The sequence below is a fragment of the Coregonus clupeaformis genome, chromosome 3, assembly GCF_020615455.1.
Source record: "Coregonus clupeaformis isolate EN_2021a chromosome 3, ASM2061545v1, whole genome shotgun sequence".
NCBI classification, from domain to species: domain Eukaryota; kingdom Metazoa; phylum Chordata; class Actinopteri; order Salmoniformes; family Salmonidae; genus Coregonus; species Coregonus clupeaformis.
Genome location: NC_059194.1, coordinates 24946188 through 24973242, shown reverse-complemented (window position 1 = coordinate 24973242; position 27055 = coordinate 24946188). Strand labels below are relative to the sequence as shown.

At 45.1% G+C, this 27055-nt stretch overlaps 2 protein-coding genes across 8 annotated transcripts in view; both read left to right on the top strand.

Moving 5' to 3' along the window:
- Positions 1-18539, top strand: part of mgarpa (mitochondria localized glutamic acid rich protein a) — a 46533-nt gene extending 27994 nt beyond the window's left edge. For 5 of the 6 annotated variants that reach the window (XM_041852040.2, XM_041852022.2, XM_041852009.2 and 2 more), the window contains 4 exons: positions 5452-5817; positions 13466-14317; positions 16405-16453; positions 16738-18539. In XM_041852040.2, coding sequence (XP_041707974.2) covers positions 5452-5817; positions 13466-14317; positions 16405-16424 — 1238 coding nt within the window. In that variant the 3' untranslated portion in view covers positions 16425-16453; positions 16738-18539. The remainder of the gene's footprint in view (positions 1-5451; positions 5818-13465; positions 14318-16404; positions 16454-16737) is intronic. The other variant, XM_041852031.2, reaches the window with a different exon arrangement.
- A 1617-nt stretch (positions 18540-20156) lies between these two features.
- Positions 20157-27055, top strand: part of LOC121542563 (ETS-related transcription factor Elf-2) — a 7713-nt gene continuing 814 nt past the window's right edge. The window contains exons 1-9 of one of the 2 annotated variants that reach the window (XM_041851981.2): positions 20157-20745; positions 21544-21627; positions 23612-23834; positions 24756-24863; positions 25071-25187; positions 25312-25401; positions 25565-25757; positions 26043-26279; positions 26498-27055. The exon at positions 26498-27055 is cut by the window's right edge and continues 814 nt beyond it. In XM_041851981.2, coding sequence (XP_041707915.2) covers positions 21553-21627; positions 23612-23834; positions 24756-24863; positions 25071-25187; positions 25312-25401; positions 25565-25757; positions 26043-26279; positions 26498-27055 — 1601 coding nt within the window. In that variant the 5' untranslated portion in view covers positions 20157-20745; positions 21544-21552. Of the gene's footprint in view, positions 20746-21543; positions 21628-23611; positions 23835-24752; positions 24864-25070; positions 25188-25311; positions 25402-25564; positions 25758-26042; positions 26280-26497 lie in introns of both variants that reach the window. The other variant, XM_041851977.2, reaches the window with a different exon arrangement.

Genomic DNA, 27055 nt, shown 5'->3' with positions numbered 1-27055 from the left:
GGAACTACTGTCACCGCCTCCTTCGCCAAAAGTTCCGTAATCTCTGTCATCAGAGCGGCCACTTTGTCTGGCGTTTTCATCACCGTCTCCACCACTCCCTGAACGGGGGTGGGGTCCCGTGGAATTGGAGAGCATAACCCTTCTGCAACGTCTGTTCTAGCCAGCGTGAGAGGGTGCAGCTTCTTCGCCACTGCCAGCAATGCAGAGAAAGTGGCTGGGCGCGAATCTGTGGTGCATCCAGTAGGAAGGACCTGTATTCCTCTATGGCCCTTACCGCCACTGTTCCCCAACATTGAAGTGGTGGAACAGCCCAAGGTGGGCCTCCCGTGAAAGGGAGAGGAAATGCGTTCTGAAAAAGAAAGAGGAGTAGGGACGTCGGTTAAACCCGTAACCGTCGTATTCCTGCCTCCTTGAACGCATCGCGTGTCTGAATTGCGCTGACCGAGGCCACAGCCTGCGGCAGGGCACCATCCCCAGCGAGCGATTGCGTCATCTTAGGTGACTGCAATTCGCTATCAGAGCCCTTCACTACAGTACTCCTAGAAGTCTGTAGTATGAGGTCTCTGTGAGGTAAAACAAGGCGGCGCCTTGATACCTTCTTAACTTTCACCTTCTGTGTGTGTTCAACTCTGCACCCCTGGTGGGTTGATTCACGCTCAGTGTGGTGAGTACTGGCTCGTTCTGTCAGGGGGAGCTGATACTTTGGTTATACCCATAACGCTAGTAATCCTGCTCTCCGTGAACGTAGCATGGGTCTGAATCGCATTAACCGAGACCTTGGTCTGCGATAATGCGCCGTCCCCAGATAGCTGCTGTGTTACGATGCCTGGGGGGCGCCGATACTCTGGGCACCTTGGTGACCGCGGTAATCGGGCCCTCCGTGAACGCAGCATGGGTCTGGCTCGTACTAACCGAGACCTTAGTCTGCGATAGTGCGCCATCCCCAAATAGCGGCTGCGTCATCATGTCTCCTGACTGAGACTGCAGCCTGCTATGAGAGACACTCACTACAGTACTCCTTGGGGTCTGTAATGTGAGGTCTCTTTGAGATAAGCCAAGACGGTGTCTTGGTATTATTCCTCCTTTCACCTCCTGTGTGCGTTCAGCTCTGCACCTCTGGTGGGCTGAACTACACTCAGTGTGGTGAGCCTGGGCGCGTTCAGAAAAAGGTGGGGGCGCCGATACACTGGGCACCTTCGTGACCGTGGTAATCGGGCCCTTCCTGAACGCAGCATGGGTCTGGTTCGTACTAACAGAGACCTTAGTCTGTGATTACGCCCGTAACCGTAGTAATCAGGCCCTCCGTGAACGCAGCACGGGTCTGAACTGCACTGACTGAGGCGCTAGCCTGAGACAGAGCGCCGTCCCGAATAGCGGTCGCGTCATCATGCCATTATCTGGCTGAGACTGCAGCCTGCTATGTGAGACACTCACTACAGCACTCCTAGGAGTCTGTAAAGTGAGGTCTTTATAAGGTACACTTAATACCTTTTATATACCTGCCTTATGTGTGCATTTAGCAACGCACCATGGTGGGCTGAGCTGCACTCATAGTGGTAAGAGAGAGAGTGAGGAAGGTCGAACGCTCTCGGATGTATTATGGAAAAGGGGCTCTTTTTTTGACAGTGTCAAGTAGAGCCAACTCTTTATTACACACATCAACAAAAAACATTCTCCTCCATACACTCAACGGTAGAGTGGGGGGGGGACAGTGGGCTCGGTCACAGCAGGCGCTGTGCCGTCTTCCGTTCTCTCCCCCTCGCCTGTCATAAACGGCGTCTCTTCTGGCCACCCTTCGGGTGATGCCAGGATGACGCTTTAATGACCTCTCTCGCCGGCACCTCTGGCGCTGCAGGGGGGGGGCGAGGCCCGCTCCCTTGCTGCTGGAGGCCGCCGTCTGACGCCAAGCTGTAGCGAGAGTAACGGCCGCCCTTCCTCATATCCACTTCCGGGTTGGAGGGAATGGGGGGCAGCTTAATCTCCCGCTGTTTAGCAGCCCACTCAATAAGACCTGAGAATTCAGGCACAGAGAGGCTGTGGCGTCATCATCCAGGGATGTAATGACCTCACAATTTCCCGAAGGAAAAGGGGTGTTAAACATCTGGGTCAGTGTAATGAATTGTTCCAATAGAATATTCATTTCTTCCCCAATAGCCCTGTCATCTCCTGAGTCAGCGCCTTCAGATGATGCCTCAGAAGCTGAGACTAACACTGATAGCACATCCTCAAAAGGGATATCCTCCCTAAAAATGCCCAACACTGCTTCCACTCCTTCAAAAAGGAGGGCGCAGCTGGCGCATAGTGGGGGATTAATGAAGCTGTCCCTGGCGTGCTGTGTCCCTCAACCCACGAAACATATGTTGGGGGGGTCGACAGCCGCCAAGGGGAACAGCGACATTGAGCTCTGAAAAGAGCTTTTGTTAAATACTTACCCTATGGATAAGCTTGGTGTGCTCATTGTAGGACGACGTCGATGATCTGGAAAATCGACGGCGTTTTCTTCGTCCTGAGTCTTCTCTTCGTCTCTTCTTGGCTTCTTCAGTCTAGTCCAGTCGCTGAAGAAAAAGGGAGGCTGATTGAGGGGAAGCGTCCCCTCTTATAGGGACACCTGTACTCCTATTGGCTGTAGGTGTGTGCATAATTTTGTCTCAGGCTGCTGCTGCCTTAGGGCAGAGGGTAAACCATTAGGAGCAGAGCTCCCCTATGGGGCGGAGCTCCACGATATAGAACAAATGCCGTGAAATGACACGATAATCTACAGCATTATTATTATTAGTGACGTCTCCACTCATCGTAGGGTTCCTTAATCCTCATCGGCTAGTCACGGTAGAGCACCAATCACATCGATTCTTACACCCAGGCTAGATGGTCTCCCTGTTCTTGTAAATAACTGCCTGAGCCATTTGTCTCATCTGATCAATCTTCAGTCAATTAATTTATCAGCAACAAGTTCTAAGTGCTTTTAACCTGTTTAGACTTTGTGTTAAAACAGTGTAACTGGGATAAGTGTCTGCGATAAACGCATTTATTTTAATTGAAACCCAGATAAGATGTCGGGTCTAGAACAGGTTCTGCTCTGTTTGATTTTTCTGGAGTTGGTCTTGGAAGTTTTACAACCCAAGGCCTTGGCTTTCTGTCATTAGCTAGGTTTCCATCCAATTGGCGACCGATTTTCATGCGAACATTCCAAAATCCGCAAAAATAAAATGTGGATTTTCCCACCAGAGATGTTTCCATCAAATTGATTGGTTGCGGATTAAGGTCTGTGCGTGATGACTTAATACTTTTTTGCGGTTAAATTCCCATGTACAGTAAAAACAAGTTAAATGGGTTTCCATCGCGTTTTCGACTCTACTGATTGTTTTGTCACATATGTTGCGTTATATAGCGAATGTGCCCACTCTGGTATTGGCATGTGCGCTCTAGCCAACAGCTCGCAGATACAGTGCTGATTACATGAGATTATTATGAACAATAGAGCAAGATTATTTTAATTTGTGAAACGGCAGCCAAGCATCAATCATCGTGTCACCAGAATAAGACCCTCAATATTTATTGGAAAGGAGCATCAAGCTCATCACCTTGCACTTTCACCACCCTGTGAAAATCATAATTTATTTCATCTGTAGCCTAATAAACTGCATGCTTTCCCGAGTCGTAGTGGGAGGACCACACGTCATCGCGTGACTCCAAGTTTACTTCGATGTGATTATTATATCAATATTTGCGCATAAAATCGTTTCCACCGCCATTTCTGTAATTAATTTTACAGACACAAAAAGATCCCACCTTTTCTAGCGTGTTTTGTCGAAATTTGGAAAGTTTACAGACTTGCTGTTTCCGTCAGGCCTGTCCTGACAATTTATTTTTATGTTTTACCTGACAGCTACTTTACGCAAATAAAAAGGTTGTCTGGAAACCTGGTTAATGGCAGAAAAGATTGTTAGGGGACCATAAGCATCTAGTTGGTGTAAAACCTACTGTTGATGGTAATATTTGGAAGGACCCGTTCCGAAATGAGTTTGCCTGCACAAAATGTTTTGGTTTCTCTAGATGGTAAATTTAAGACTAATCCTGTTGCTGACTTTGATATAGACATTTGTATCAGTGGTACTTTGGATTCTGAAAGTAAACTCAATTTTCCCCCTATCTGATCCGACCAAGCTTCTCCCATCTGACCCTAACCTATCCTTTAGGCTGAAATACCTGTTAATCAGAACAGGGGGCTCCCCTCCTTGACACTACTCCTTTCCTATTGGACGATCTATCCCAAAACATGTGTCCCCCTTCTCTTTTACTTTTAATCCTGTCTCCCTTTACCTCTTTAAAACCTGTACCTATTTATTAGAGGCTCTTTATTCGCTACCAAACGGAGACAACCGGTGATGTCGTCTTAGTGAGCCGTTAAGGGGGTTATGCACCTAGAACGCTAATGCACAGTTAGCATTATGAGCGCATTGCACAAGCAAGAGAATATCGTAGGGAATTGATCATATTCTTGGATGTTGAATTTGAAATTTTGATAATGGTCAAATTTTTATCAGATTTGTAAGTTATTTTGGTTAAAGGTTCTCTTCCTCCCTTTCTGCTAACTCTCTCCTATGTTTACTCTTTTCAGTGTAAAAGTAAATTGCCTACACCTCGGACTTTATAGCGTACTGGACTGTTTGGATGAATCTGAAAAGGGGGAAATCTCTTCTACTTTCCTGCTACGTGCCATACATTCAACTATTGTCTGTTTCTGAAAGTTTCTCTGCTGGATGCTTCATATAGCTCCCTTCTCTTATTTCCTCATTTTAAATTAATACCGCAATTTTTAAATTAAACGTGCACAAACCACCTTGGTTGTCTCTGTGTTGTTGTTGGAGTTTCCAGGTACTGGTAGCTTTGATTGGATGGTAAGATTTGCCATCTTTATCCTCTACCCTCTACCCTCTGACCTGACCCTGTCTACGTTCACTGTCACTTTAATTTCGCTTCCCTCCCTCTGTCGTTTTTATTCCTCTGTCCCGCCCTTTCTGTCTTTGGGTTTGCATGTGGTTCTGTAGTGAATTCTCCTCTGCAGTGATTTGATTTGCTGGGGTTTGCCCCTTCCAGGTGGAGTGTGGTATGAGCGGGAGGTGTGGTAAGAGGAGTGGCATGGGCGTGTGTGATGCGGTGTATGATTGAGTGTGTAGTTGTGCACACGGCAGCTCAGGATACAGAACTAGATCTGAGCTATACATGATCAGATATAAATATATAACTTAGAAATAGTACTTTATCTGAATATTCTGTTAATATAGGCTAGTAGTGTTATGTAGGGTAATTTCACATGCTCTGCAAATCCATTTATTTCTTTGAGTATTGTGTGTAGTAGAGCATGGCTTACTCGGGCAGTGTGGTGTTGGTGAGCTTCAAAGAGCGATGCCATCTTTACTGATTTTATAAATGTTTCTCTCTTTGTTTCAGGTGAGGAAGCAGCAGCCGATGGAGGGGAGGAGGAAGCAGAGGAGGTGGCTGAGGGAGACGAGGAGGCTGTAGCGGCGGAAAACGTAGCAGAACCTGCTGAAGAGGCTGATTCAATCTCTGAAGAACCTGCTGTGGCGGCAGCAGTAGAGGAAGTGGCTGCAGTAGAAGCAGAGACTGTGGTGGAGGAGATCGCAGAGGCTATTGCCGAGGCTGCTGAAGTCATCGCCGAGATCGCAGAAGAGGTTGTCGAGGTGGCAAAGGAAGTGGAGGGTGCAGCAGAGGAAGTGGTCAAAGTGGAGGAGGCTGCCATTGCCATGCCCGCCATCGCCGAGGAGGCAGTTGCTGTGGCAGAACTGGAGAGCAATGGTACGGCCCCACAGGAGGAGGCAGCCCCTGAGGCTGCTGTTGCTACGGAGTAACACACTGTCCTTCACCACCAGCCCAACACACGCACACTGCTAGACCAGCAACTAGAGGAAGGCTAGGTGTACACCATTCTTTACCCATACCATACAGTATCACCTAAAACTGATCCTACCTGGTCCTAAAACCACTTTAGAGCTTGACTCCTCAGATGTGAAGGTTCTTCTCTCAAAATAACACATTTTATTTATTAGAGTTTATGTAGATGGCGGAGGTGTAATTAATGATATGACTGATTTTTAAGTTAAAGTGAGAAGACAGAGTATAATATTTTGTTATTTCTCCTCTTCACACTAGAAGCTTCCAGACTTTATGGGGTTTGATTTATTTTATATAGTTCAGTCTCTCTCCTGGCTGTGTACAGTATAGTTGTTGTGATTCCTGGAGATGGTAAAAGCCTTAAGCTTTCACCAGAGAGGCTGTGTTGTTTCCTGAATTCCCTATCCAATCAGAACAGCAGATAGAAAGTGGTAGTGATGTCATCAATGCAGGACTATCTCTTGCACAGTTAAGGATGTAATGTTTGCAATCTCGTATAATTACAGTAAGGATAGAAATACACAGTGCAAATCACTTTCCCCCTCAACTACCTTTATCCACCCACCCCTCTCAATGTCCTCTCACCATTCTGTTTTCAAGCTCCACTGACCTCACGTATCAACGATCTTTAACTTCTCACCTGCCTTACCTCAGAGGCCCGACGCCGCATGCAAACACAAACAGGAAAACACCTCAAATGCGCCATTTGATTGTTATTTTGTTTGTAATGTGTAAGCCCAGTCCACGGCCAACCAATCACTAATACTCAGGGAGATATTACATTGTATAACTGTACTTTTTTTTAGGCCTCTTAATATGCTTCTCTGCCAGATATCACTGAGTTGGTACACGCCGATGTAATGATAAAAGCTTGGTTTAACCTAACCCGCTGTACATCTCATGCAGCCGTGTGGTAGCTTCTGCTAATAGAGACAACTCTGAACAAAACAAACTGTTGCCGTGTGTTTTTATTCTTCACTGTAAAACTGGAACTTTTGAGGGAATGACCTCGTAAGGTTAACTTGATGAACTCAACCATGTGGTCATTCAGATTTGGCTATTTTCTTAACTGGCTAACGCAGTGAGAAGTTGTGTAATTGATCAATGGAATTCATCAAGCCATACAATAAAAGTATTGAGAAACTGGAAAGATCCACTCCTGTGTTTAATTTGTCTGGATTTGGTTTGCTTGCGCTAATACGCTACGCTTGTAGGGTTTTCGGGTGCAGAAAACCAGTGTCTTTCCAAAACAATGGTTTCCATCACAAGGAAAAATGACAAGACAATCCGCCTCCAGAAAGTTATGTGTTAATTGCGTAAATATCTAACACCTTTTTATAACTAAACGTTATATTTTTTAAATATAATATTATACTATAGTTTTACCATGAACCTGGGGATAAATCCCCCACACTGACACTAGTTAATTCATCTCTGCACTGCTGCCCCACGAGTCGACAAATGATTTACTTCAGACCAGCACACAAATCCGAAAAGCTCCCTAGTTGTGAAAAAATGTCAAGACCAATGTGTTTCAAATCAAACCATTATCCCATTTGGTGTGTGTGTGCCTTTGTGATATTTGGCAGGAAGGCATTTTATTTTATTTGAGGTGGCCTCTTTTATAAAGGATGGTGGACAACATGCAAAAGTACGTTCTTTATTGTATATTCTGATACACTTATTTTAATGTCTGTATTCACATTAGAAATTACTCATTTACACTTCTATTCTTACAAGGCATTTTGTGTTGCATACATGCACTGCATGGGGATTTTTATGCCCAGTTAACTGCTTTTCCAGACACTATTCCATCATCACTTCCTGTACCCTCTTCTGCGCAATGGAATGTTGTAGTGGTACACTGCAATGCCTTTCTTTGCTATGCCTGCTATCTGCACCTATGCCACTGCTACCCTGCATGCGGTAGTAGTAGCAGAGGAGGCTGGATGGAGGTGATGTAGGAGGACTGGCTCATTGGAATGGAATAAATGGAACTGAGGCAAACGTGGTTTCCATATGTTTGAAACCATTCCCATATATGCCATTCCAGCCCTTACAATGAACCTGTCCTATAGCTCCTCCCACCAGCCTCCACTATGTATTAGTTAAGTTCTGCACATGTAGGCTCCATCCTAACCCACTCAACACCACCAGTAGGCTCCATCCTAACCCACTCAACACCACCAGTAGGCTCCATCCTAACCCACTCAACACCACCAGTAGGCTCCATCCTAACCCACTCAATACCACCAGGAGGCTCCATCCTAACCCACTCAACACCACCAGTAGGCTCCATCCTAACCCACTCAACACCACCAGTAGGCTCCATCCTAACCCACTCAACACCACGAGGAGGCTCCATCCTAACCCACTCAATACCACCAGTAGGCTCCATCCTAACCCACTCAACACCACCCATTCTCCTGTGGTCACTCAGTGCTCTGGTGGGTACATTCTTTCCATTGTCTGCCAGCCTGCATTGGTCAAATGCATTTCTGCTTTGCCTTATTCACCAAAATGTGCCCCCCAAAAATTGACAGGTCTTCTAGTTGAAATGTGGGACTTTTGGAGAACAAGTGATGAATGCAATAGAGGTTAATGCCACAATGCACGGTGAAGGTCTATATTCACCTGGTACTGGACATATTGATGCAAACGCAAAAAATTGTCTGAACCCATTCGGATGGCCTTTTTTCTTTCTGAAGAAGCACTAGCTAACCCCTATGTCTGTCTTGTTTTTGCGAAGACTGACTTTGTTTGTACAACACAAGCTACCTTTTCGGTCTGGTCTCACTGTGCTTCTTTCAACTAGCATGGTTTCCTGTAAGTCATTGTCCTCTGTCTGGCTAGTGGCTACGTGGTGTTTGTCTGCACTTGCTTGTATTCTCCCTAACCCATCAAGTCAATTGATGGTAACGGTTTTGGTCAAACTGCACTTTTCAAACAAGAATGCGTCTTTCACAGTCTCTTGGGATTTGTACACAAAATACTACAACTTTCATGTTGGCATGGCTACCTGCCTCTGTTTTTCTGGATCTCCTTTTTACGCATCACATTGGGTGAGTGTGGTACAGTGACTTATTCCACATTTTGTTACATTATAGCCTTATTCTAAAATGGATTAAAAAAACAATCTAAGTCAATCTCCACCCAATACCCCATAATGACAAAGCAAAAACAGGCTTAGAAATGTTTGCAAATGTATTAAAATAAACATATCACATTTACATAAGTATTCAGACACTTTACTCAGTACTTTGAAGCACATTTGGCAGCGATTACAGCCTTGAGTCTTTTTGGGTATGACGCTACAAGCTTGGTACACCTGTATTTGGGGAGTTTCTCCCATTCTTCTCTGCAGATCCTCTCAAGCTCTGTCAGGTTGGATGGGGAGCGTCACTGCACAGCTATTTTCAGGTCTCTCCAGAGACGTTCGATCTGGTTCAAGTCCGGGCTCTGGCTGTGCCACTCAAGGACATTCAGAGACTTGTCCGAAGCCACTCCTGTGTTGTCTTGGCTGTTTGCTTAAGGTCGTTGTCCTGTTGGAAGGTGAACCTTCGCCCCAATCTTAGGTCCTGGGAGCTGTGGAGCAGGTTTTCATCAAGGAGCTCTCTGTGCTTTTCTCCGTTAATCTTTCCCTCGATCCTGACTAGTCTCCCAGTCCCTGGAGCTGAAAAACATCCCCACGGCATGATGCTGCCACCACCATGCTTCACTGTAGGAATGGTGCCAGGTTTCCTCCAGACGTGACGCTTGGCATTCAGACCAGACAATCTTGTTTACATTTACATTTACATTTACATTTTTGTCATTTAGCAGACGCTCTTATCCAGAGCGACTTACAGTTAGTGAGTGCATACATTATATATATTTTTCATACTGGCCACCCGTGGGAATCGAACCCACAACCCTGGCGTTGCAAACGCCATGCTCTACCAACTGAGCTACATCCCTGCCGGCCATTCCCTCCCCTACCCTGGACGACGCTGGGCAAATTGTGCGCCGCCCCATGGGTCTCCCGGTCGCGGCCGGCTACGACAGAGCCTGGATGTTTCTCATGGTCAGAGTCCTTTATGTGCCTTTTGGCAAACTCCAAGCGGGCTGTCATGTTCCTTTTACTGAGGAGTGGCTTCCGTCTGGCCACACTACCATAAAGGCCTGATTGGGGTAGTGCTGCAGAGATGGGAGAACCTTCCAGAAGGACAACCATCTCCACAGAGGTACTCTGGAGCTCTGTCAGAGTGACCATCGGGTTCTTGGTCACCTTCCTGACCAAGGCCCTTCTCCCCTGATTGCTCAGTTTGGCCGGGCGGCCAGGTCTAGGAAGAGTCTTGGTGGTTCCAATCTTCTTCCATTTAAGAATGATGGAGGCCACTGTGTTCTTGGGGACCTTCAATGCTGCAGAAATGTTGTGGTACCCAGATCTGTGCCTCGACACAATCCTGTCTCGGAGCTCTACGGACAATTCCTTCGACCTCATAGCTTGGTTTTTGCTCTGCCATGCACTGTCAACTGTGGGACATTATCTACACTACCGGTTAAAAGTTTTAGAACACCTACTCATTCAACGTTTTTTCTTTATTTTTACTATTTTCTACATTGTACAATAATAGTGACGACATCAAAACTATGAAATAACACATATGGAATCATGTAGTAACCAAAAAAGTGTTAAACAAATCAAAATCTATTATATATTTGAGATTCTTCAAATAGCCACATTTGCTTTGATGACAGCTTTGCATACTCTTGGCATTCTCTCAAACAGCTTCATGAGGTAGTACCCTGGAATTCATTTCATTTAACAGGTGTGCCTTCTTCAAAGTTAATTTGTGCCTTCTTAATGTGTTTGAGCCAATCAGTTGTGTTTTGACAAGGTAGGGGTGGTATACAGAAGATAGCCCTATTTGGTAAAAGACCAAGTCCATATTATGGCAAGAACGGCTCAAATAAGCAAAGCGAAACGACAATCCATCATGACTTTAAGACATGAAGGTCAGTCAATACGGAACTTTTCAAGAACTTTGAAAGTTTCTTCGAGTGCAGTCGCAAAAACCACCAAGGGCTATGATAAAACTGGCTCTCATGAGGACTGCCACAGGAATGGAAGTTCATTAGAGTTCATTACCAGCCTCAGAAATTGCAGCCCAAATAAATGCTCCACAGAGTTCAAGTAAGGGCTGTGTAAGGGCTATTTGACCAAGAAGGAGAGTGATGGAGTGCTGCATCAGATGACCTGGCCTCCACAATCCACCGACCTCAACCAAATTGAGATGGTTTGGGATGAGTCGGAACGCAGAGTGAAGGAAAAGCAGCCCACAAGTGCTCAGCATATGTGGGAAATCCTTTAAGACTGTTTGAAAACCATTCCAGGTGAAGCTGGTTGAGAGAATGCCAAGAGTGTGCAAAGCTGTCAAGGCAAAGGGTGGCTACTTTGAAGAATCTCAAATATAGAATATATTTTGATTTTAACACTTTTTTGGTTACTACATGATTTCATATGTGTTATTTCATAGTTTTGATGTCTTCACAATTTTTCTACAATGTAGAAAATAGTACAAAAATAAAGAAAAACACTTGAATGAGTAGGTGTGTCCAAACTTTTGACCGGTAGTGTAGACAGGTGTGTGCCTTTCCAAAGCATGTCCAATCAATTCATTCTACCACAGGTGGACTCCAATCAAGTTGTAGAAACATCTCAAGGATGATCAATGGAAACAGGATGGACCTGAGCTCAATTTTGAGTCTCATAGCAAAGGGGCTGAATACTTTTGTAAATAAGGTATTTAAAAAATATATTTTTTAAAATAAATTTGCTAATTTCTAAAGACCTGTTTTCATTTTGTCATTATGGGGTTGTGTGTGTGTTATTTTTACTATTTTCTACATTGTAGAATAACAGTGAAGACATCAAAACTATGAAAAAACACATGGAATCATGTAGTAACCAACAAACAAAAAAGTGTTACATTTTGATTAGTGTATTTTATATTTGAGATTCTTCAAAGTAGCTACCCTTTCCTTGATGACAGCTTTGCGTACTCTTGGCATTCTCTCAACCAGCTTCATGAGGTAGTACCCTGGAATGCATTTCATTTAACAGGTGTGCCTTGTTAAAAGTTAATTTGTGGAATTTCTTTCCTTAACTCGTTTGAGCCAATCAGTTGTGTTGTGACAAGGTAGGGGTGGTATACAAAAGATAGCCCTATTTGGTAAAAGACCAAGTCCATATTATGGCAAGAAAAACTCAAATAAGCAAAGAGAAACGACAGTCCATTACCTTAAGACATGAAGGTCAGTCAATCCGGAAGATTTCAAGAACTTTGAAAGTTTCTTCAAGTGCAGTCGCAAAAACCATCAAGCGCTATGATGAAACTGGCTCTCATGAGGACCGCCACAGGAAAGGAAGACCCAGAGTTATCTCTGCTGCAGAGGTTAAGTTCATTAGAGTTATCAGACTCAGAAATTGCAGCCTAAATAATTGCTTCACAGAGTTCAAGTAATAGACAAATCTCAACATCAACTGTTCAGAGGAGACTGCGTGAATCAGGCCTTCAAGGTCGAATTGCTGCAAAGAAAACACTACTAAAGGACACCAATAAGAAGAAGAGACTTGCTTGGGCCAAGAAACACGAGCAAGCAATGGACATTAGACCGGTGGAAATCTGTCCTTTTTAATATGATGAGTCCAAATTTGAGATTTTGGGTTCAAACCGCCGTGTCTTTGTGAGACGCAGAGTAGGTGAACGGATGATCGCCGCATGTGTGGTTCCCACCGTGAAGTGTGGGGGTGCTTTTCTGGTGACACTGTCAGTGATTTATTTGGAATTCAAGGCACACTTAACCAGCATGGCTTCCACAGCATTCTGCAAAGATGCGCCATCCCATCTGGTTTGCGCTTAGTGGAAATATAATTTGTTTTTCCAACAGGACGATGACCCAACACACCTCTAGGCTGTGTAAGGGCTATTTGACCAAGAAGGAGAGTGATGGAGTGCTTCATCAGATGACCTGGCCTCCACAATCCCCCGAACTCAAGCGAATTGAGATGGTTTGGGATGAGTTGGACCGCAGAGTGAAGGAAAAGTGCTCAGCATATGTGGGAACTCCTTCAAGGTTGTTGGAAAAGCATTCCAGGTGAAGCTGGTTGAGATAATGCCAAGAGTGTGCAAAGCTGTCATCAAGGCAAAGGGTGGGTACTTTGAAGAATCTCAAATATATTTAGATTTTTTTTTAACACTTTTGGTTACTACATGATTCCATATGTGTTATGTCATTGTTTTGATGTCTTCACTATTATTCTACAATGTAGAAAATAGTAAAAATAAAGAAAAACCCTTGAATGAGTAGGTGTGTGCAAACTTTTGACTGGTACTGTATATTGAGGATTTTGTTTTTTTAATCCATTTTAGAATAAGGCTGTAACATAACAAAATGTGGAAAAGGTCAAGGGGTCTGAATACTTTCCGAATGCACTGTATGTTGTTTGAGTCAGTATTTTTGTAACATGAGTGTGAGTGATGCATGTGCGCTTGGTTCTATCTTGCAGTGGCACCAGTGGCTATGGCAGCAGCCTCTGCTTTGGCGGTGACAACAGTCACTGAAGTGGTTGTGCCTGTTGTAGAAGTCAAGGAGGCTGCCCCAGTGGAGGCCCCAGCTGCAGAAGAAGCAGCCCCAGTTGAGGCTGCACCAGTAGAAGAGGCCCCAGCTGCAGTCGAACCTCCAGTTGAGATTGTCCCAGCTGAGGTTATGGAGGTTGAGCCAGCTCCCATAGAGGCCCCAGCTGCAGTAGAGGCTTCAGTCGAGACCGCACCCGTAGAGGAGGCTCCAGCTGCAGTCGAAGAAGTTCCAGTTGAGGCTGCCGCAGCAGAGATTGTGGAGGCGGCAGAGCTTGCACCTGTGGAGGCGGCAGAGCCTGCACCAGTGGAGGCGGCAGAGCCTGCACCAGTGGAGGCGGCAGAGCCTGCACCAGTGGAGGCGGCAGAGCCTGCACCAGTGGAGGCGGCAGAGCCTGCACCAGTGGCGGCGGCAGAGCCTGCACCAGTGGCGGCGGCAGAGCCTGCACCAGTGGAGGCGGCAGAGCCTGCACCAGTGGCGGCGGCAGAGCCTGCACCAGTGGCGGCGGCAGAGCCTGCACCAGTGGCGGCGGCAGAGCCTGCACCAGTGGCGGCGGCAGAGCCTGCACCAGTGGCGGCGGCAGAGCCTGCACCAGTGGCGGCGGCAGAGCCTGCACCAGTGGAGGCTGCTCTAGTTGCGGTGGCAGCACCTGCTAAGGAGTATATTGTAGTGGTGCTGGAGGGAGCGGCCAAGTCAGACAAGAGGCCCAAAGTCCTGGGGGTTGGCCCCATGACCGGCAGGATTATCCCAGACGAAGATGAGGCCCCTGCTGCTGAGCTAACAGGTAATTTGACAACTAAACAGGATGCAACTGATCAATAGAATGTCTGATCAGTTGGATGAGTAGATGATTTTAAAAAAAGGAAATCTACTCATCCAACTGATGGAAATCATCTATTGGAGCTAAATGATGGTAGTTGTACAGATATACAGTGGGGGAAAAAGTATTTAGTCAGCCACCAATTGTCCAAGTTCTCCCACTTAAAAAGATGAGAGAGGCCTGTAATTTTCATCATAGGTACACGTCGACTATGACAGACAAAATGAGATTTTTTTTCTCCAGAAAATCACATTGTAGGATTTTTAATGAATTTATTTGCAAATTATGGTGGAAAATAAGTATTTGGTCAATAACAAAAGTTTCTCAATACTTTGTTATATACCCTTTGTTGGCAATGACACAGGTCAAACGTTTTCTGTAAGTCTTCACAAGGTTTTCACACACTGTTGCTGGTATTTTGGCCCATTCCTCCATGCAGATCTCCTCTAGAGCAGTGATGTTTTGGGGCTGTTGCTGGGCAACACGGACTTTCAACTCCCTCCAAAGATTTTCTATGGGGTTGAGATCTGGAGACTGGCTAGGCCACTCCAGGACCTTGAAATGCTTCTTACGAAGCCACTCCTACGTTGCCCGGGCGGTGTGTTTGGGATCATTGTCATGCTGAAAGACCCAGCCACGTTTCATCTTCAATGCCCTTGCTGATGGAAGGAGGTTTTCACTCAAAATCTCACGATACATGGCCCCATTCATTCTTTCCTTTACACAGATCAGTCGTCCTGGTCCCTTTGCAGAAAAACAGCCCCAAAGCATGATGTTTCCACCCCCATGCTTCACAGTAGGTATGGTGTTCTTTGGATGCAACTCAGCATTCTTTGTCCTCCAAACACGATCGAGTTGAGTTTTTACCAAAAAGTTCTATTTTGGTTTCATCTGACCATATGACATTCTCCCAATCCTCTTCTGGATCATCCAAATGCACTCTAGCAAACTTCAGACGGGCCTGGACATGTACTGGCTTAAGCAGGGGGACACGTCTGGCACTGCAGGATTTGAGTCCCTGGCGGCGTAGTGTGTTACTGATGGTAGGCTTTGTTACTTTGGTCCCAGCTCTCTGCAGGTCATTCACTAGGTCCCACTGTGTGGTTCTGGGATTTTTGCTCACCGTTCTTGTGATCATTTTGACCCCACGGGGTGAGATCTTGCGTGGAGCCCCAGATCGAGGGAGATTATCAGTGGTCTTGTATGTCTTCCATTTCCTAATAATTGCTCCCACAGTTGATTTCTTCAAACCAAGCTGCTTACCTATTGCAGATTCAGTCTTCCCAGCCTGGTGCAGGTCTACAATTTTATTTCTGGTGTCCTTTGACAGCTCTTTGGTCTTGGCCATAGTGGAGTTTGGAGTGTGACTGTTTGAGGTTGTGGACATGTGTCTTTTATACTGATAACAAGTTCAAACAGGTGCCATTAATACAGGTAACGAGTGGAGGACAGAGGAGCCTCTCAAAGAAGAAGTTACAGGTCTGTGAGAGCCAGAAATCTTGCTTGTTTGTAGGTGACAAATACTTATTTTCCACCATAATTTGCAAATACATTCATAAAAAATCCTACAATGTGATTTTCTGGAGAAAAAAAATCTCAATTTGTCTGTCATAGTTGACGTGTACCTATGATGAAAATTACAGGCCTCTCTCATCTTTTTAAGTGGGAGAACTTGCACAATTGGTGGCTGACTAAATACTTTTTTCCCCCCACTGTAGGATCTTAATTTGACCCGTTTCTCACAGCAGGAAAATAATCCTGCAGCAACAGGAAATGTGAATTATGTGGATTATAATTAATGGACATTTTTTGGTAGGGGTTGATACATTTTTAGTTGGCAAATCAAGTCTAAAATGTTTAAGTGGAAATTACAAACTTCAGAAGCCTTTTTAAACCATTTAATAAAATACAAGTTTGCAACAACTGGGTGATCAAATTTAAGATCCTATATCTGTATTTCACATTTTGAAACTTAGATTAACAGGCTACTGCCATTTCAGTGCTAGTCATAGTATTGTGATCTAATGCGATCTTACCACGTCGGTCTTCAGGGCAAGCGACAGCTGCTTAGGATGCAGATGCAGTAGAACCAACTGACAGGTACTGAACTTCTGTAGTCACTTCTCTAAGTAGGCATATTTTCACCAGGGGAAAACACTACACAGGTTTAGGTTAGATTACAATACACTATTCCCAAAAAGGAAAATGTTCCTTTTTGGGCATAGTGTATTGTAATCTAACCTAAACCTGTGTAGTGTTTTCCCCTGGTGAAAAGATGCCTACTTATTTATATTAATTGTTCTGTCTCTGGTCTGTCATGCACCAGTCTTGATACCTTGTGTTTTTATGTAACTTCTGTTTTCTTCTCATTCTATTCATCACAGTAAGCACTTGGAGCCCCTGGATGAAACATCTCTACCCTGAGGAAGAAAAGGGATGTGTCTTCCCCCACCCTTTAACCCTCCCACACACTTTGACCCCTAACCCCTGACAGTCGACCCTTGATATTTATCTGTAGTATAAAACTTGTTGTCTCCCCGTCTTGGTTCAGGGAATTGTCTGTGTATATATTCAGTTAATGCCTGCTTTATGGAAACAAACATCTGGTATATTCTTCTAGACGTACTCCACCTGTTCCAAGAAGAGGTACATCTTCCTATTGTATCACATCGGAGTCGTTTAGAAATGGTCCCTCTATATAGGCTTCACAACTGAACCTGTGACACTGCAGAAAGTCAGTCATATAGTACAATACGTTACCTTTAGATGCGCGCAGTCACAAAACACCTGGGAGTTTACTACTGGTTAATCTGCACAACCTTTACAAGGAGACTGTATTTCTTTCAATGGGAGTTCTATTTTCTTAGTTTTCAGCATGGGTACAGCTGTGAAGGCTAAGGATACTCTCACAGCATAGTATGTCATAGTTTACTTCAACTAAGGAACCTCACAGTAGATTCACTCCAATGGTGTTTTCTGATTCTCACCATCCAACGCAATATTACACATCTGATGCTCAGCCAGCAATTGCGTCATGGCCTGGCAGGAATGTGACCAGCATTCTTTAACTAGCCTCATGTTTTTCCTCTTTGGGCTGATTCCAATGTGAACATCACAAGTATTTAACTCTCAAAGGGAATGCGATCAGATGGCTTTTGTAAATCACTGGCTTGTTCTTGGGAGACCAGATCCATTAGGATAACTTACCACCTCAGTATTCCTCCTCTTTTCCTCCAGCTTGTGATCCACAGACCTTTTACTAATGCAGTGTTACAGTTGAATAAACCTCAGTTGCAAGCCAGACATGGGATTCATATTGGGAAACGAGCATGACGACGAGTCAGTCAGGTTTTTACACTCGGTGATGTCTCTTCAAGCTAGACTCCATAGCGTAGTCCATGATGTCACTCTTCAACATTTCATAAGGCAGAGATTTCATCTCTTTACTTTCTCCCTCCCCCTCTGTTGTAGAGCCTTTCTCTCAGCTCTGCACCATGGCTATAGAATACACAGCTGTTAGATAGTCAATTAATTTAACAGTGACCCTCTCTATAGCTTATTGTGGTGAAAAGCTGTATCTGAAATAGGAAAAGCCATGATTTGAGTGTATAGCATGTTTTCCTAGCCTGGTATAAACAGTTTAGTGTTGTGCTTGTTATCATATGAAAGTAGATTTTTTTTACACTGCAGTCAGGCTTGTGTGGTGGTATGTTAATTCAGTGCTTGATATGGCTCAGTTTTTTTTCTGCTTTTCAAAGTAGATGACTTACTAGTTAGTTTAGATTCATAAATACATGTTCATAACTTTGTCAGAACCAGTTAAAATCATCTGCAGGTCATACAAGGCTCTCACTGTAGGCATACTCTACTTATTTGTTGTAGGCCTAGTTTTCTTCTCACTTTCCTCACGTATTATATTTTATTTTTTGCTATGTTAGGCATATTTCAAAAGGTACCGAGACCATTGATAAGAAGTGAATGTAGGATAATTCCTAATTTAAGGAGTGGGATAATTCAGTGTGTCTGTCCTAATGTTTGCAGGCAGGTTTTTAATGGGCTATATATAATGGCTTGTTCTGTCCTGTGAGTGGATGGCTTCACGCTGCGCACTGGCCTAGCATGGGCTACAAACTGTGATTATTTTAAACATTGCTGTTTTTCTGAACTAAATGAATATTTCAGTGTTGTCTATTGCTTTATTATTTGTTTCAACTTTAAAACCTCTCTGCTATTGAAAATACACCATGACAAATGATGTCCAATATATGAGCATCTACTATCGTTGTCATAGTAAACTTAATAACCTCGTCCCCAGGTCAACTGCTACCTCATTGGTGGACGAGATTATAAACTTGCAACCATTGGACTACACAATATTCATACTGATGCGGAAGCTCATCATATATATAACATTTAAATCAATCAAATTTTATTTATAAAGCCCTTTTTACATCAGCAGGTGACACAAAGTGCTATACAGAAACCCAGCCTAAAACCCCAAACAGCAAGCAATGCAGATGTAGAGGCACGGGGGATAGGAAAAACTCCCTAGAAAGGCAGAAACCTAGAGAGGAACCAGGCTCTGAGGGGTGGCCAGTCCCCTTCTGGCTGTGCTGGGTGGAGATTATAACAGTACATGGCCATTAAGGCCAGATTTTTCTCCAAGATGTTCAAACGTTCATAGATGACCAGCAGGGTCAAATAATAATCACAGTGGTTGTAGAGGTTGCAACACCTCAGTACATCAGGAGTAAATGTCACTTGGCTTTTCATAGCCGGGCATTTAGAAGTTGAAATAGCAGATGAGGTAGAGAGCGAGAGAGAGTTGAAAACAGCAGGTCTGCGACAATGTAGCACGTCCGGTGAACAGGTCAGGGTTCCATAGCCGCAGGCAGAAGAGTGGAAACTGGAGCAGCAGCATGACCAGGTGGACTGGGGACAGCAAGGAGTCATCAGGCCAGGTAGTCTTGAGGCATGGTCCTCCGGGATGGGAGGGAGAGAGAGAGAATTAGAGGGAGCATACTTAAATTCACACAGGACACTGGATAAAAAATAGAAATATGCCATTTCGCAGACGCTTTTATCCAAAGCGGCTTACAGTCATGTGTGCATACATTTTTATGTATGGTAAGACAGGAGAATAACACCAGATATAACATACTGACCCTAGTCCCCTGGCACATAGACTATTGCAGCATAGATACTGGAGGCTGGGGGGGTCGGGAGACATTGTGGCCCCGTCCGACGATACCCCTGGACAGGGCCAACCAGGCAGGATATAACCCCACCCACTTTGCCAAAGCACAGCCCCCACACCACATTTATAGTTAAAATGGTGAAATACTCAGGCAGTCATCCAGCAATCACAAAGGATGTATTCATGCAGCCATTTATATTTACAGAAGTGTGTCAGAAAGAACTTAGTTATTGATAAATGACGTTTTGTAACGTCAGGGCCACTGTTGGATGGAGCCATAGCCAGGGGATCATGGGCGACGCTCTGACGTCATCGTAGCCAATGTGTCATTTGCTAGCGGGCTGCAGAAGTTTGACCCGATCCCGTGCGAGAGAGGCAGGTTGAGGTTTCCAGGGTAAGAGTAGTGAAGGGGGGGGAGTGGTGAGAGTAGTAGATATGTACCAGTACAGAGGGATAGGCCAACAAGTGATATATGTTTCAGTAAGATTGGATTTTTAGCATTTATAGCAATGGTTATTAATTGTACTGCAGGGATGGAACGTAAGTCGAAGAAAATTGAGGTTGTGGTGGCAGCTGCAGAGAGGTATTTGGGTGTGCGAGACTTGACATCAGAAGAGTTACAGGGAGTGTTAAGTGGTGATGTCCCATCATTTTAGGTTGACGGCATGAGGTAGGAATTAATATTAGGGTGGTGTTAATTATGAATAATATTTTAGAATTTGTGAGTGTAGTGTCAGATGGTAGGGTAAAATACAATATATTTTATTGTATTTTTCAAGCAAAATATAAGAGAGTTGTACTCCAGTCTAGTAGGTGGCGGTACTGCAACAAATTGGATGCCAACCGCCCTTAAACCTCATCAAAGAAGAAGAACGTTGACCCGACTTCCCTCAGCGAAGAGACGGCGCGCAGGAAAGCAGTGAGATCTAAACATCCTGTAAAATAGGACTAACTTAAACAAATGCAATATACAGCGTTTCAGTATCGTTTGTAGGTGAAAATCAACCTAAGAGCACATAGCTAGCTATTTTTGCTGAAATATTGTGCTTGCTACAGCTATCTTGCAAACACTTGAGAATATTCAAATTAAGTAGCGCGTCGGCCTGGTCAACTTGGCTAGCCAGCTAGCTAGCAGTTAGCTTACAGAGCTAGGCCTATCTTGAAGCTATCCACCGCAGGAAAAGCAACATAAGAGGTAAGGAATGTTATTTTGCGAGATTTTAGGTAATAACATGATTGGATCTGTGGTGTTCAACGGGCAAGGATGGCCATATGACAGCCAACCTTAGCTAGCGGCCACTGCTAACTATGTAAGTTAACAAGTGATCTAGCAATGTTAGCAGCTAAAAAGCGAACTAGCACATACATTTACATTTTACATTTTAGTCATTTAGCAGACGCTCTTATCCAGAGTGCATACATTTTTTCATACTGGCCCCCCGTGGGAAACGAACCCACAACCCTGGCGTTGCAAACGCCATGCTCTACCAACTGAGCTACACGGAACCACATTATTAAACATGTCCTGTTAGTTAGGTACATGTTTCATCTCTCTTTATAACACAACTTGGAACACACCTATCTACCAGTCAATGTACATTAAAGCTAAAATACAGAACCTAACGTTACTAGCTAGCTAGCTAATGTAACTAAAAGCCAGAAACTGCACAAATGATGTAAACATTGGGGTCACGCTTGTGAACGTGAAGTGGGAACGTGTCGTCCCTTCATGCGCAAACAGCAACTATCGCATTCTACAGAGTGTGTAGCGTTTGCGCTCAGTACTATTGCTGAACATGGTCAATTTGAGCTAAATTGACGTTTGTGTTCTTGTTGCAGTGTTAGCTAGCTAGTTTCGTTTCTCCGTTAGCTGTGATGAGGACGCTAGTGCATACTTCAGGAACCAGGGCCCCATACAGAGCTGTTCCTAGTCTGTGTGATGGACTGTGGCTGGGGAAGAGACTGGCTCTGATTCCCTCTTTTATTTCCATAGGAATGAGTGATGACCTCTGTTGTTGTGGCAGACGGTGGAGGGAATATGGTGGAGTACGTCACTGTCATGGAAGAGACTGAGCAGGTAAGAGACAACAGGTCCTAACCTTCCCTATGCAACATTTTAAAAGGTATTTTACTTGCAATACCAGCACCACACACAAGCCCATTCCAAGCTTAAAGCACCCGGGTCAGGGCTGATATACAGTGGGGGAAAAAAGTATTTAGTCAGCCACCAATTGTGCAAGTTCTCCCACTTAAAAAGATGAGAGGCCTGTAATTTTCATCATAGGTACACGTCAACTATGACAGACAAAATGAGAGAAAAAAATCCAGAAAATCACATTGTAGGATTTTTAATGAATTTATTTGCAAATTATGGTGGAAAATAAGTATTTGGTCAATAACAAAAGTTTCTCAATACTTTGTTATATACCATTTGTTGGCAATGACACAGGTCAAACGTTTTCTGTAAGTCTTCACAAGGTTTTCACACACTGTTGCTGGTATTTTGGCCCATTCCTCCATGCAGATCTCCTCTAGAGCAGTGATGTTTTGGGGCTGTCGCTGGGCAACACGGACTTTCAACTCCCTCCAAAGATTTTCTATGGGGTTGAGATCTGGAGACTGGCTAGGCCACTCCAGGACCTTGAAATGCTTCTTACGAAGCCACTTCTTCGTTGCCCGGGTGGTGTGTTTGGGATCATTGTCATGCTGAAAGACCCAGCCACGTTTCATCTTCAATGCCCTTGCTGATGGAAGGAGGTTTTCACTCAAAATCTCACGATACATGGCCCCATTCATTCTTTCCGTTACACGGATCAGTCGTCCTGGTCCATTTGCAGAAAAACAGCCCCAAAGCATGATGTTTCCACCCCCATGCTTCACAGTAGGTATGGTGTTCTTTGGATGCAACTCAGCATTCTTTGTCCTCCAAACACGACGAGTTGAGTTTTTACCAAAAAGTTCTATTTTGGTTTCATCTGACCGTATGACATTCTCCCAATCCTCTTCTGGATCATCCAAATGCACTCTAGCAAACTTCAGACGGGCCTGGACATGTACTGGCTTAAGCAGGGGGACACGTCTGGCACTGCAGGATTTGAGTCCCTGGCGGCGTAGTGTGTTACTGATGGTAGGCTTTGTTATTTTGGTCCCAGCTCTCTGCAGGTCATTCACTAGGTCCCCCCGTGTGGTTCTGGGATTTCTGCTCACCGTTCTTGTGATCATTTTGACCCCACGGGGTGAGATCTTGCGTGGAGCCCCAGATCGAGGGAGATTATCAGTGGTCTTGTATGTCTTCCATTTCCTAATAATTGCTCCCACAGTTGATTTCTTCAAACCAAGCTGCTTACCTATTGCAGATTGTCTTCCCAGCCTGGTGCAGGTCTACAATTTTGTTTCTGGTGTCCTTTGACAGCTCTTTGGTCTTGGCCATAGTGGAGTTTGGAGTGTGACTGTTTGAGGTTGTGGACAGGTGTCTTTTTATACTGATAACAAGTTCAAACAGGTGCCATTAATAAAGGTAACGAGTGGAGGACAGAGGAGCCTCTTAAAGAAGAAGTTACAGGTCTGTGAGAGTCAGAAATCTTGCTTGTTTGTAGGTGACCAAATACTTATTTTCCACCATAATTTGCAAATAAATTCATTACAAATCCTACAATGTGATTATCTGGATTTTTTTCTCTCAATTTGTCTGTCATAGTTGACGTGTACCTATGATGAAAATTACAGGCCTCATCTTTTTAAGTGGGAGAACTTGCACAATTGGTGGCTGACTAAATACTTTTTTCCCCCACTGTAAGTATCTTATTGACATGAACAATATTGTGAAGTGAACATTTTTACATTTTCATTTTAGTCATTTAGCAGACGCTCTTATCCAGAGCGACTTACAGTTAGTGAGTGCATATATTTTTTTCATACCAATGAATAACATGTTTTTCTGGTGACCATTGCACCTCTGTCCTGCCGTTATAAATGATTAAACAAATGTTCAAATACACAAAACACATGATGGACGTTTCACCTTGCACTTCCCTCAATGTGTGTCTTTGTCCTGTCTCCAGAGTGAGGAGAACCCTGATGAGGAGGGGGAGGTGGTGCAGGAGATGGTGGAGACTGTAATAGGGGAGGATGGGGAGGAGTATCCTGCTGTGGTGGTGGAAGAGGTGCCCAGTGCCCAGGTGGAGCAGTGCTACGCTGCCCAGGTGCTGGTCTATGACGACGGGACCTACCTGATGCAGGACGTGGGAGACGAGCAGGAGGTGGTCACAGAGGTGGTGGAGACAGGTGAGAGGGCTGTGAGCAGAGAGGGAGGGGGGTGCAGGGTTGGAAGGTGATATTGTTTTTTGCAGTGAGAGGGTTAGAGGGTTTGGATAGTAATGTTGATTGAGTGATTGCTTTAGAAGAGTGTGGGTGTAAAAGGCTCAAGCCCCTGTACTGGCCCTCCCGCCCCCACCTATCGTCAACCAATCATGTCAATGCGGAGCTATATGGGGCCCTCCGCATTGGTAAAACATTTGGGAGGTGCACAGCGATGCGGAGGCTCTGCAATTGCGTCATACCCTACGTACAGAGCCTCTGGATCGCATTTCCGGAACAAGCATGAATTGGTTTTTAGACTTTCCAACATATCAGGAGTATTATTTTCTTCTAGGACCATCTCAAGAAGGACATCTAGTGGAGTATGAACTGAGCCCATTGGAAGAGTGACAGAAGTCATTGAGGTTTGAGGGAGGGGACAGTTTTATTGGATGTTGACCAATGACCATCCTAAAGAGCTCTTCTATAGGCAGTTGTTGCTATGCACAACCAAATGTGGAATGGGGAGGGTCATGAATGAGTGAGATAAAGAGAGGAGGGGAAATTGAAGATTTAGGGTGATAGCTGGTACAGGCTACATCACTCCTTCTCTCCAATGCTACAAAGATAAAGGCTACATGGTTTACTATCGGTGTCCCAAAAGTAAAGGTTCACTTAGCCTAACCCCTCATTATTTAATGAAACGAAACATCTATCTTGCCCAGCTAACTGCTTCCTATGGTGAACGTCTGTGGTATCTGCTGCTATAAGGCCACAGACATTGGAAGATATGGTTGAATAATCATTGAAACAAAGTAGTTGAACGAACATTACATTACATTTAAATGTCAAATGTATTTTCACTTCTCCTTTAACCTATCTCCCCCGTCTCTTGTGTTGTCGTAGTAGAGGTGTTGTCACACGGGGGCATGGTGTGCTTTGATAAGACCTTCGAGGCGGCTGAGGCCCTTCTTCACATGGACTCCCCCAGCAGTTTCCATGGAGACCGCAACACAGGTAACAACTCAACCCCTCCCCCCACTGGCCTTGCTGGGGGCTAGGCATTATAAGTGGGCGGGCCATGATGCCGGCTGAAAAATATGAGAGTAAAATGTGGCAAAGTTTGTTCTACCACAACGTTTGTTTTGTTACCATTTGGCTTGAGTTGAATCTTCACACTGCTCTGTGGCTGTAATAATGAACTATTGACTGTGTGTGTCTCAGTGGAGGACGTGATGATGGAGACTGTGGTGGAGGTGTCTACAGAGTGTGAGCCCATAGAGGAGGACAGCTTCCCTATACCCCCCGACTACGAGCCTCCCTCTGCCAAGAAGAAGAAAGGTCTGCCTCATACACAACCAAATGCTTTCTTACCATCTGTCTCTGTGTTGGTCACTGTGTCCAACCCAGTATTACAAGTTAAGTTGTATATTATATGAAGTGTACTAAGTTGGTTTCCTTGCAGGGGGACGGAAGCCGAAGACACAACAGCCTCAGCCTGACACCAACGGTAACATTGACCTGGGGATCAGGCAGAGACCCAGAGAGGGAAAAGGTACCACAAACACAGCGAGGGCTAGGGTTTGTCAAGCCCATGAAGGGATTATTCTCTACGTAGAGCAACTCAAGATGGGACCATATCCCTTCAGTAATTAGCCTGTGTGTGAGCGATCCTCTGAATGAATTACGTTGGTCTTCTCTCTCCCTCCGTCCTCCAGGGAGCACCACCTACCTATGGGAGTTCCTGTTGGATCTACTGCAGGACAAGAACACCTGTCCCAGGTACATCAAGTGGATGCAGCGGGACAAGGGCATCTTCAAGCTGGTCGACTCCAAGGCCGTGTCCAAACTGTGGGGAAAACACAAGAACAAACCTGACATGAACTATGAAACCATGGGCAGGGCACTCAGGTAACCACAGGATACCATTCTACTATATTGGATAGCCAATTCCTCACTATAGTTAGTGTGTAAGGCTTACTGTTGTTGATCCAACATATCTTTACTGTTTGTATGCTAAGGAATGAGTAATGACATTTTTGATTTGTGTCTGTTTAAAATGCATGCATTTAACCCATTTAAGTTCCCCTTTTAAAATGCATGCAAGGGTATGACCGTTAGGTAAACTGAGTGTATTTCCGCACGTATTGTCGGTGTAAGTGCAGTCGTCTGCCTGGTACGGTTGTCCCTGTCCAGGTATTACTACCAGAGGGGGATCCTAGCCAAGGTGGCGGGCCAGAGGCTAGCCTACCAGTTTAAAGATATGCCCAAGAACATCAGGGTGATCGACGATGACGGGGAGGAGGAGGGAGAGGAGGGCGAGGGGGAACCCTCTGAGCACCACCAGGTCCAGACCCTGACCCTTGACCCTGCCACCTCCACCCAGACACAGCAGAGCTACGTCACCGTCATCCCCACCGCATCCGGCAACAGGTGAGAGGCATGATTGGAGAAGTCATTAAATAATTTTAAGACATTTTTTATAGCGTTTCTTTTTACAGGCACAAATCTGTGGTATTTATTTTAAAAAATGTTGTGTAGTGTTAGGGGCAGCAGACATAGGACAGAATCACACATGCATGTTCTCTCTGTACGTTTTCATACAAATGCACAGTTAAATAATTAAATATTTGTTTCTGTCTGATGTACAGGACCATGCGTTTGGCCATGCCCATGGTCATGACGACGACGCTGGGTCAGATGACCCTCAACTCCTCCACAGTCTTCACCACCCAGGCTCCCATCACCCTGGGAAACGCCCACGCTGGCGGGCCCAAGCTGGTGATCCAGACCCTGCCTGCCATGATGCCCGCCGGGGCCAAGAGCGGAGAGAAGATCACCATCATCACCATCCCGGCGGCCCAGCTAGCTCAGCTAACGCAGGGCAACCTCTCAGCCCAGCTCTCAGGCCAGCTAGCTCAGCTCATGCAGGCTAAACCAGTCACCCAGCTGGTGCAGGCTAAACCAGTCACCCAGCTGGTGCAGGCTAAACCAGTCTCCCAGCTGGTGCAGGCTAAACCAGTCTCCCAGCTGGTGCAGGCTAAACCAGTCTCCCAGCTGGTGCAGGCTAAACCAGTCTCCCAGCTGGTGCAGGCTAAACCAGTCGCCCAGCTGGTGCAGGCTAAACCAGTCGCCCAGCTGGTGCAGGCTAAACCAGTCGCCCAGCTGGTGCAGGCTAAACCAATCGTCCAGCTGGTGCAGGCTAAACC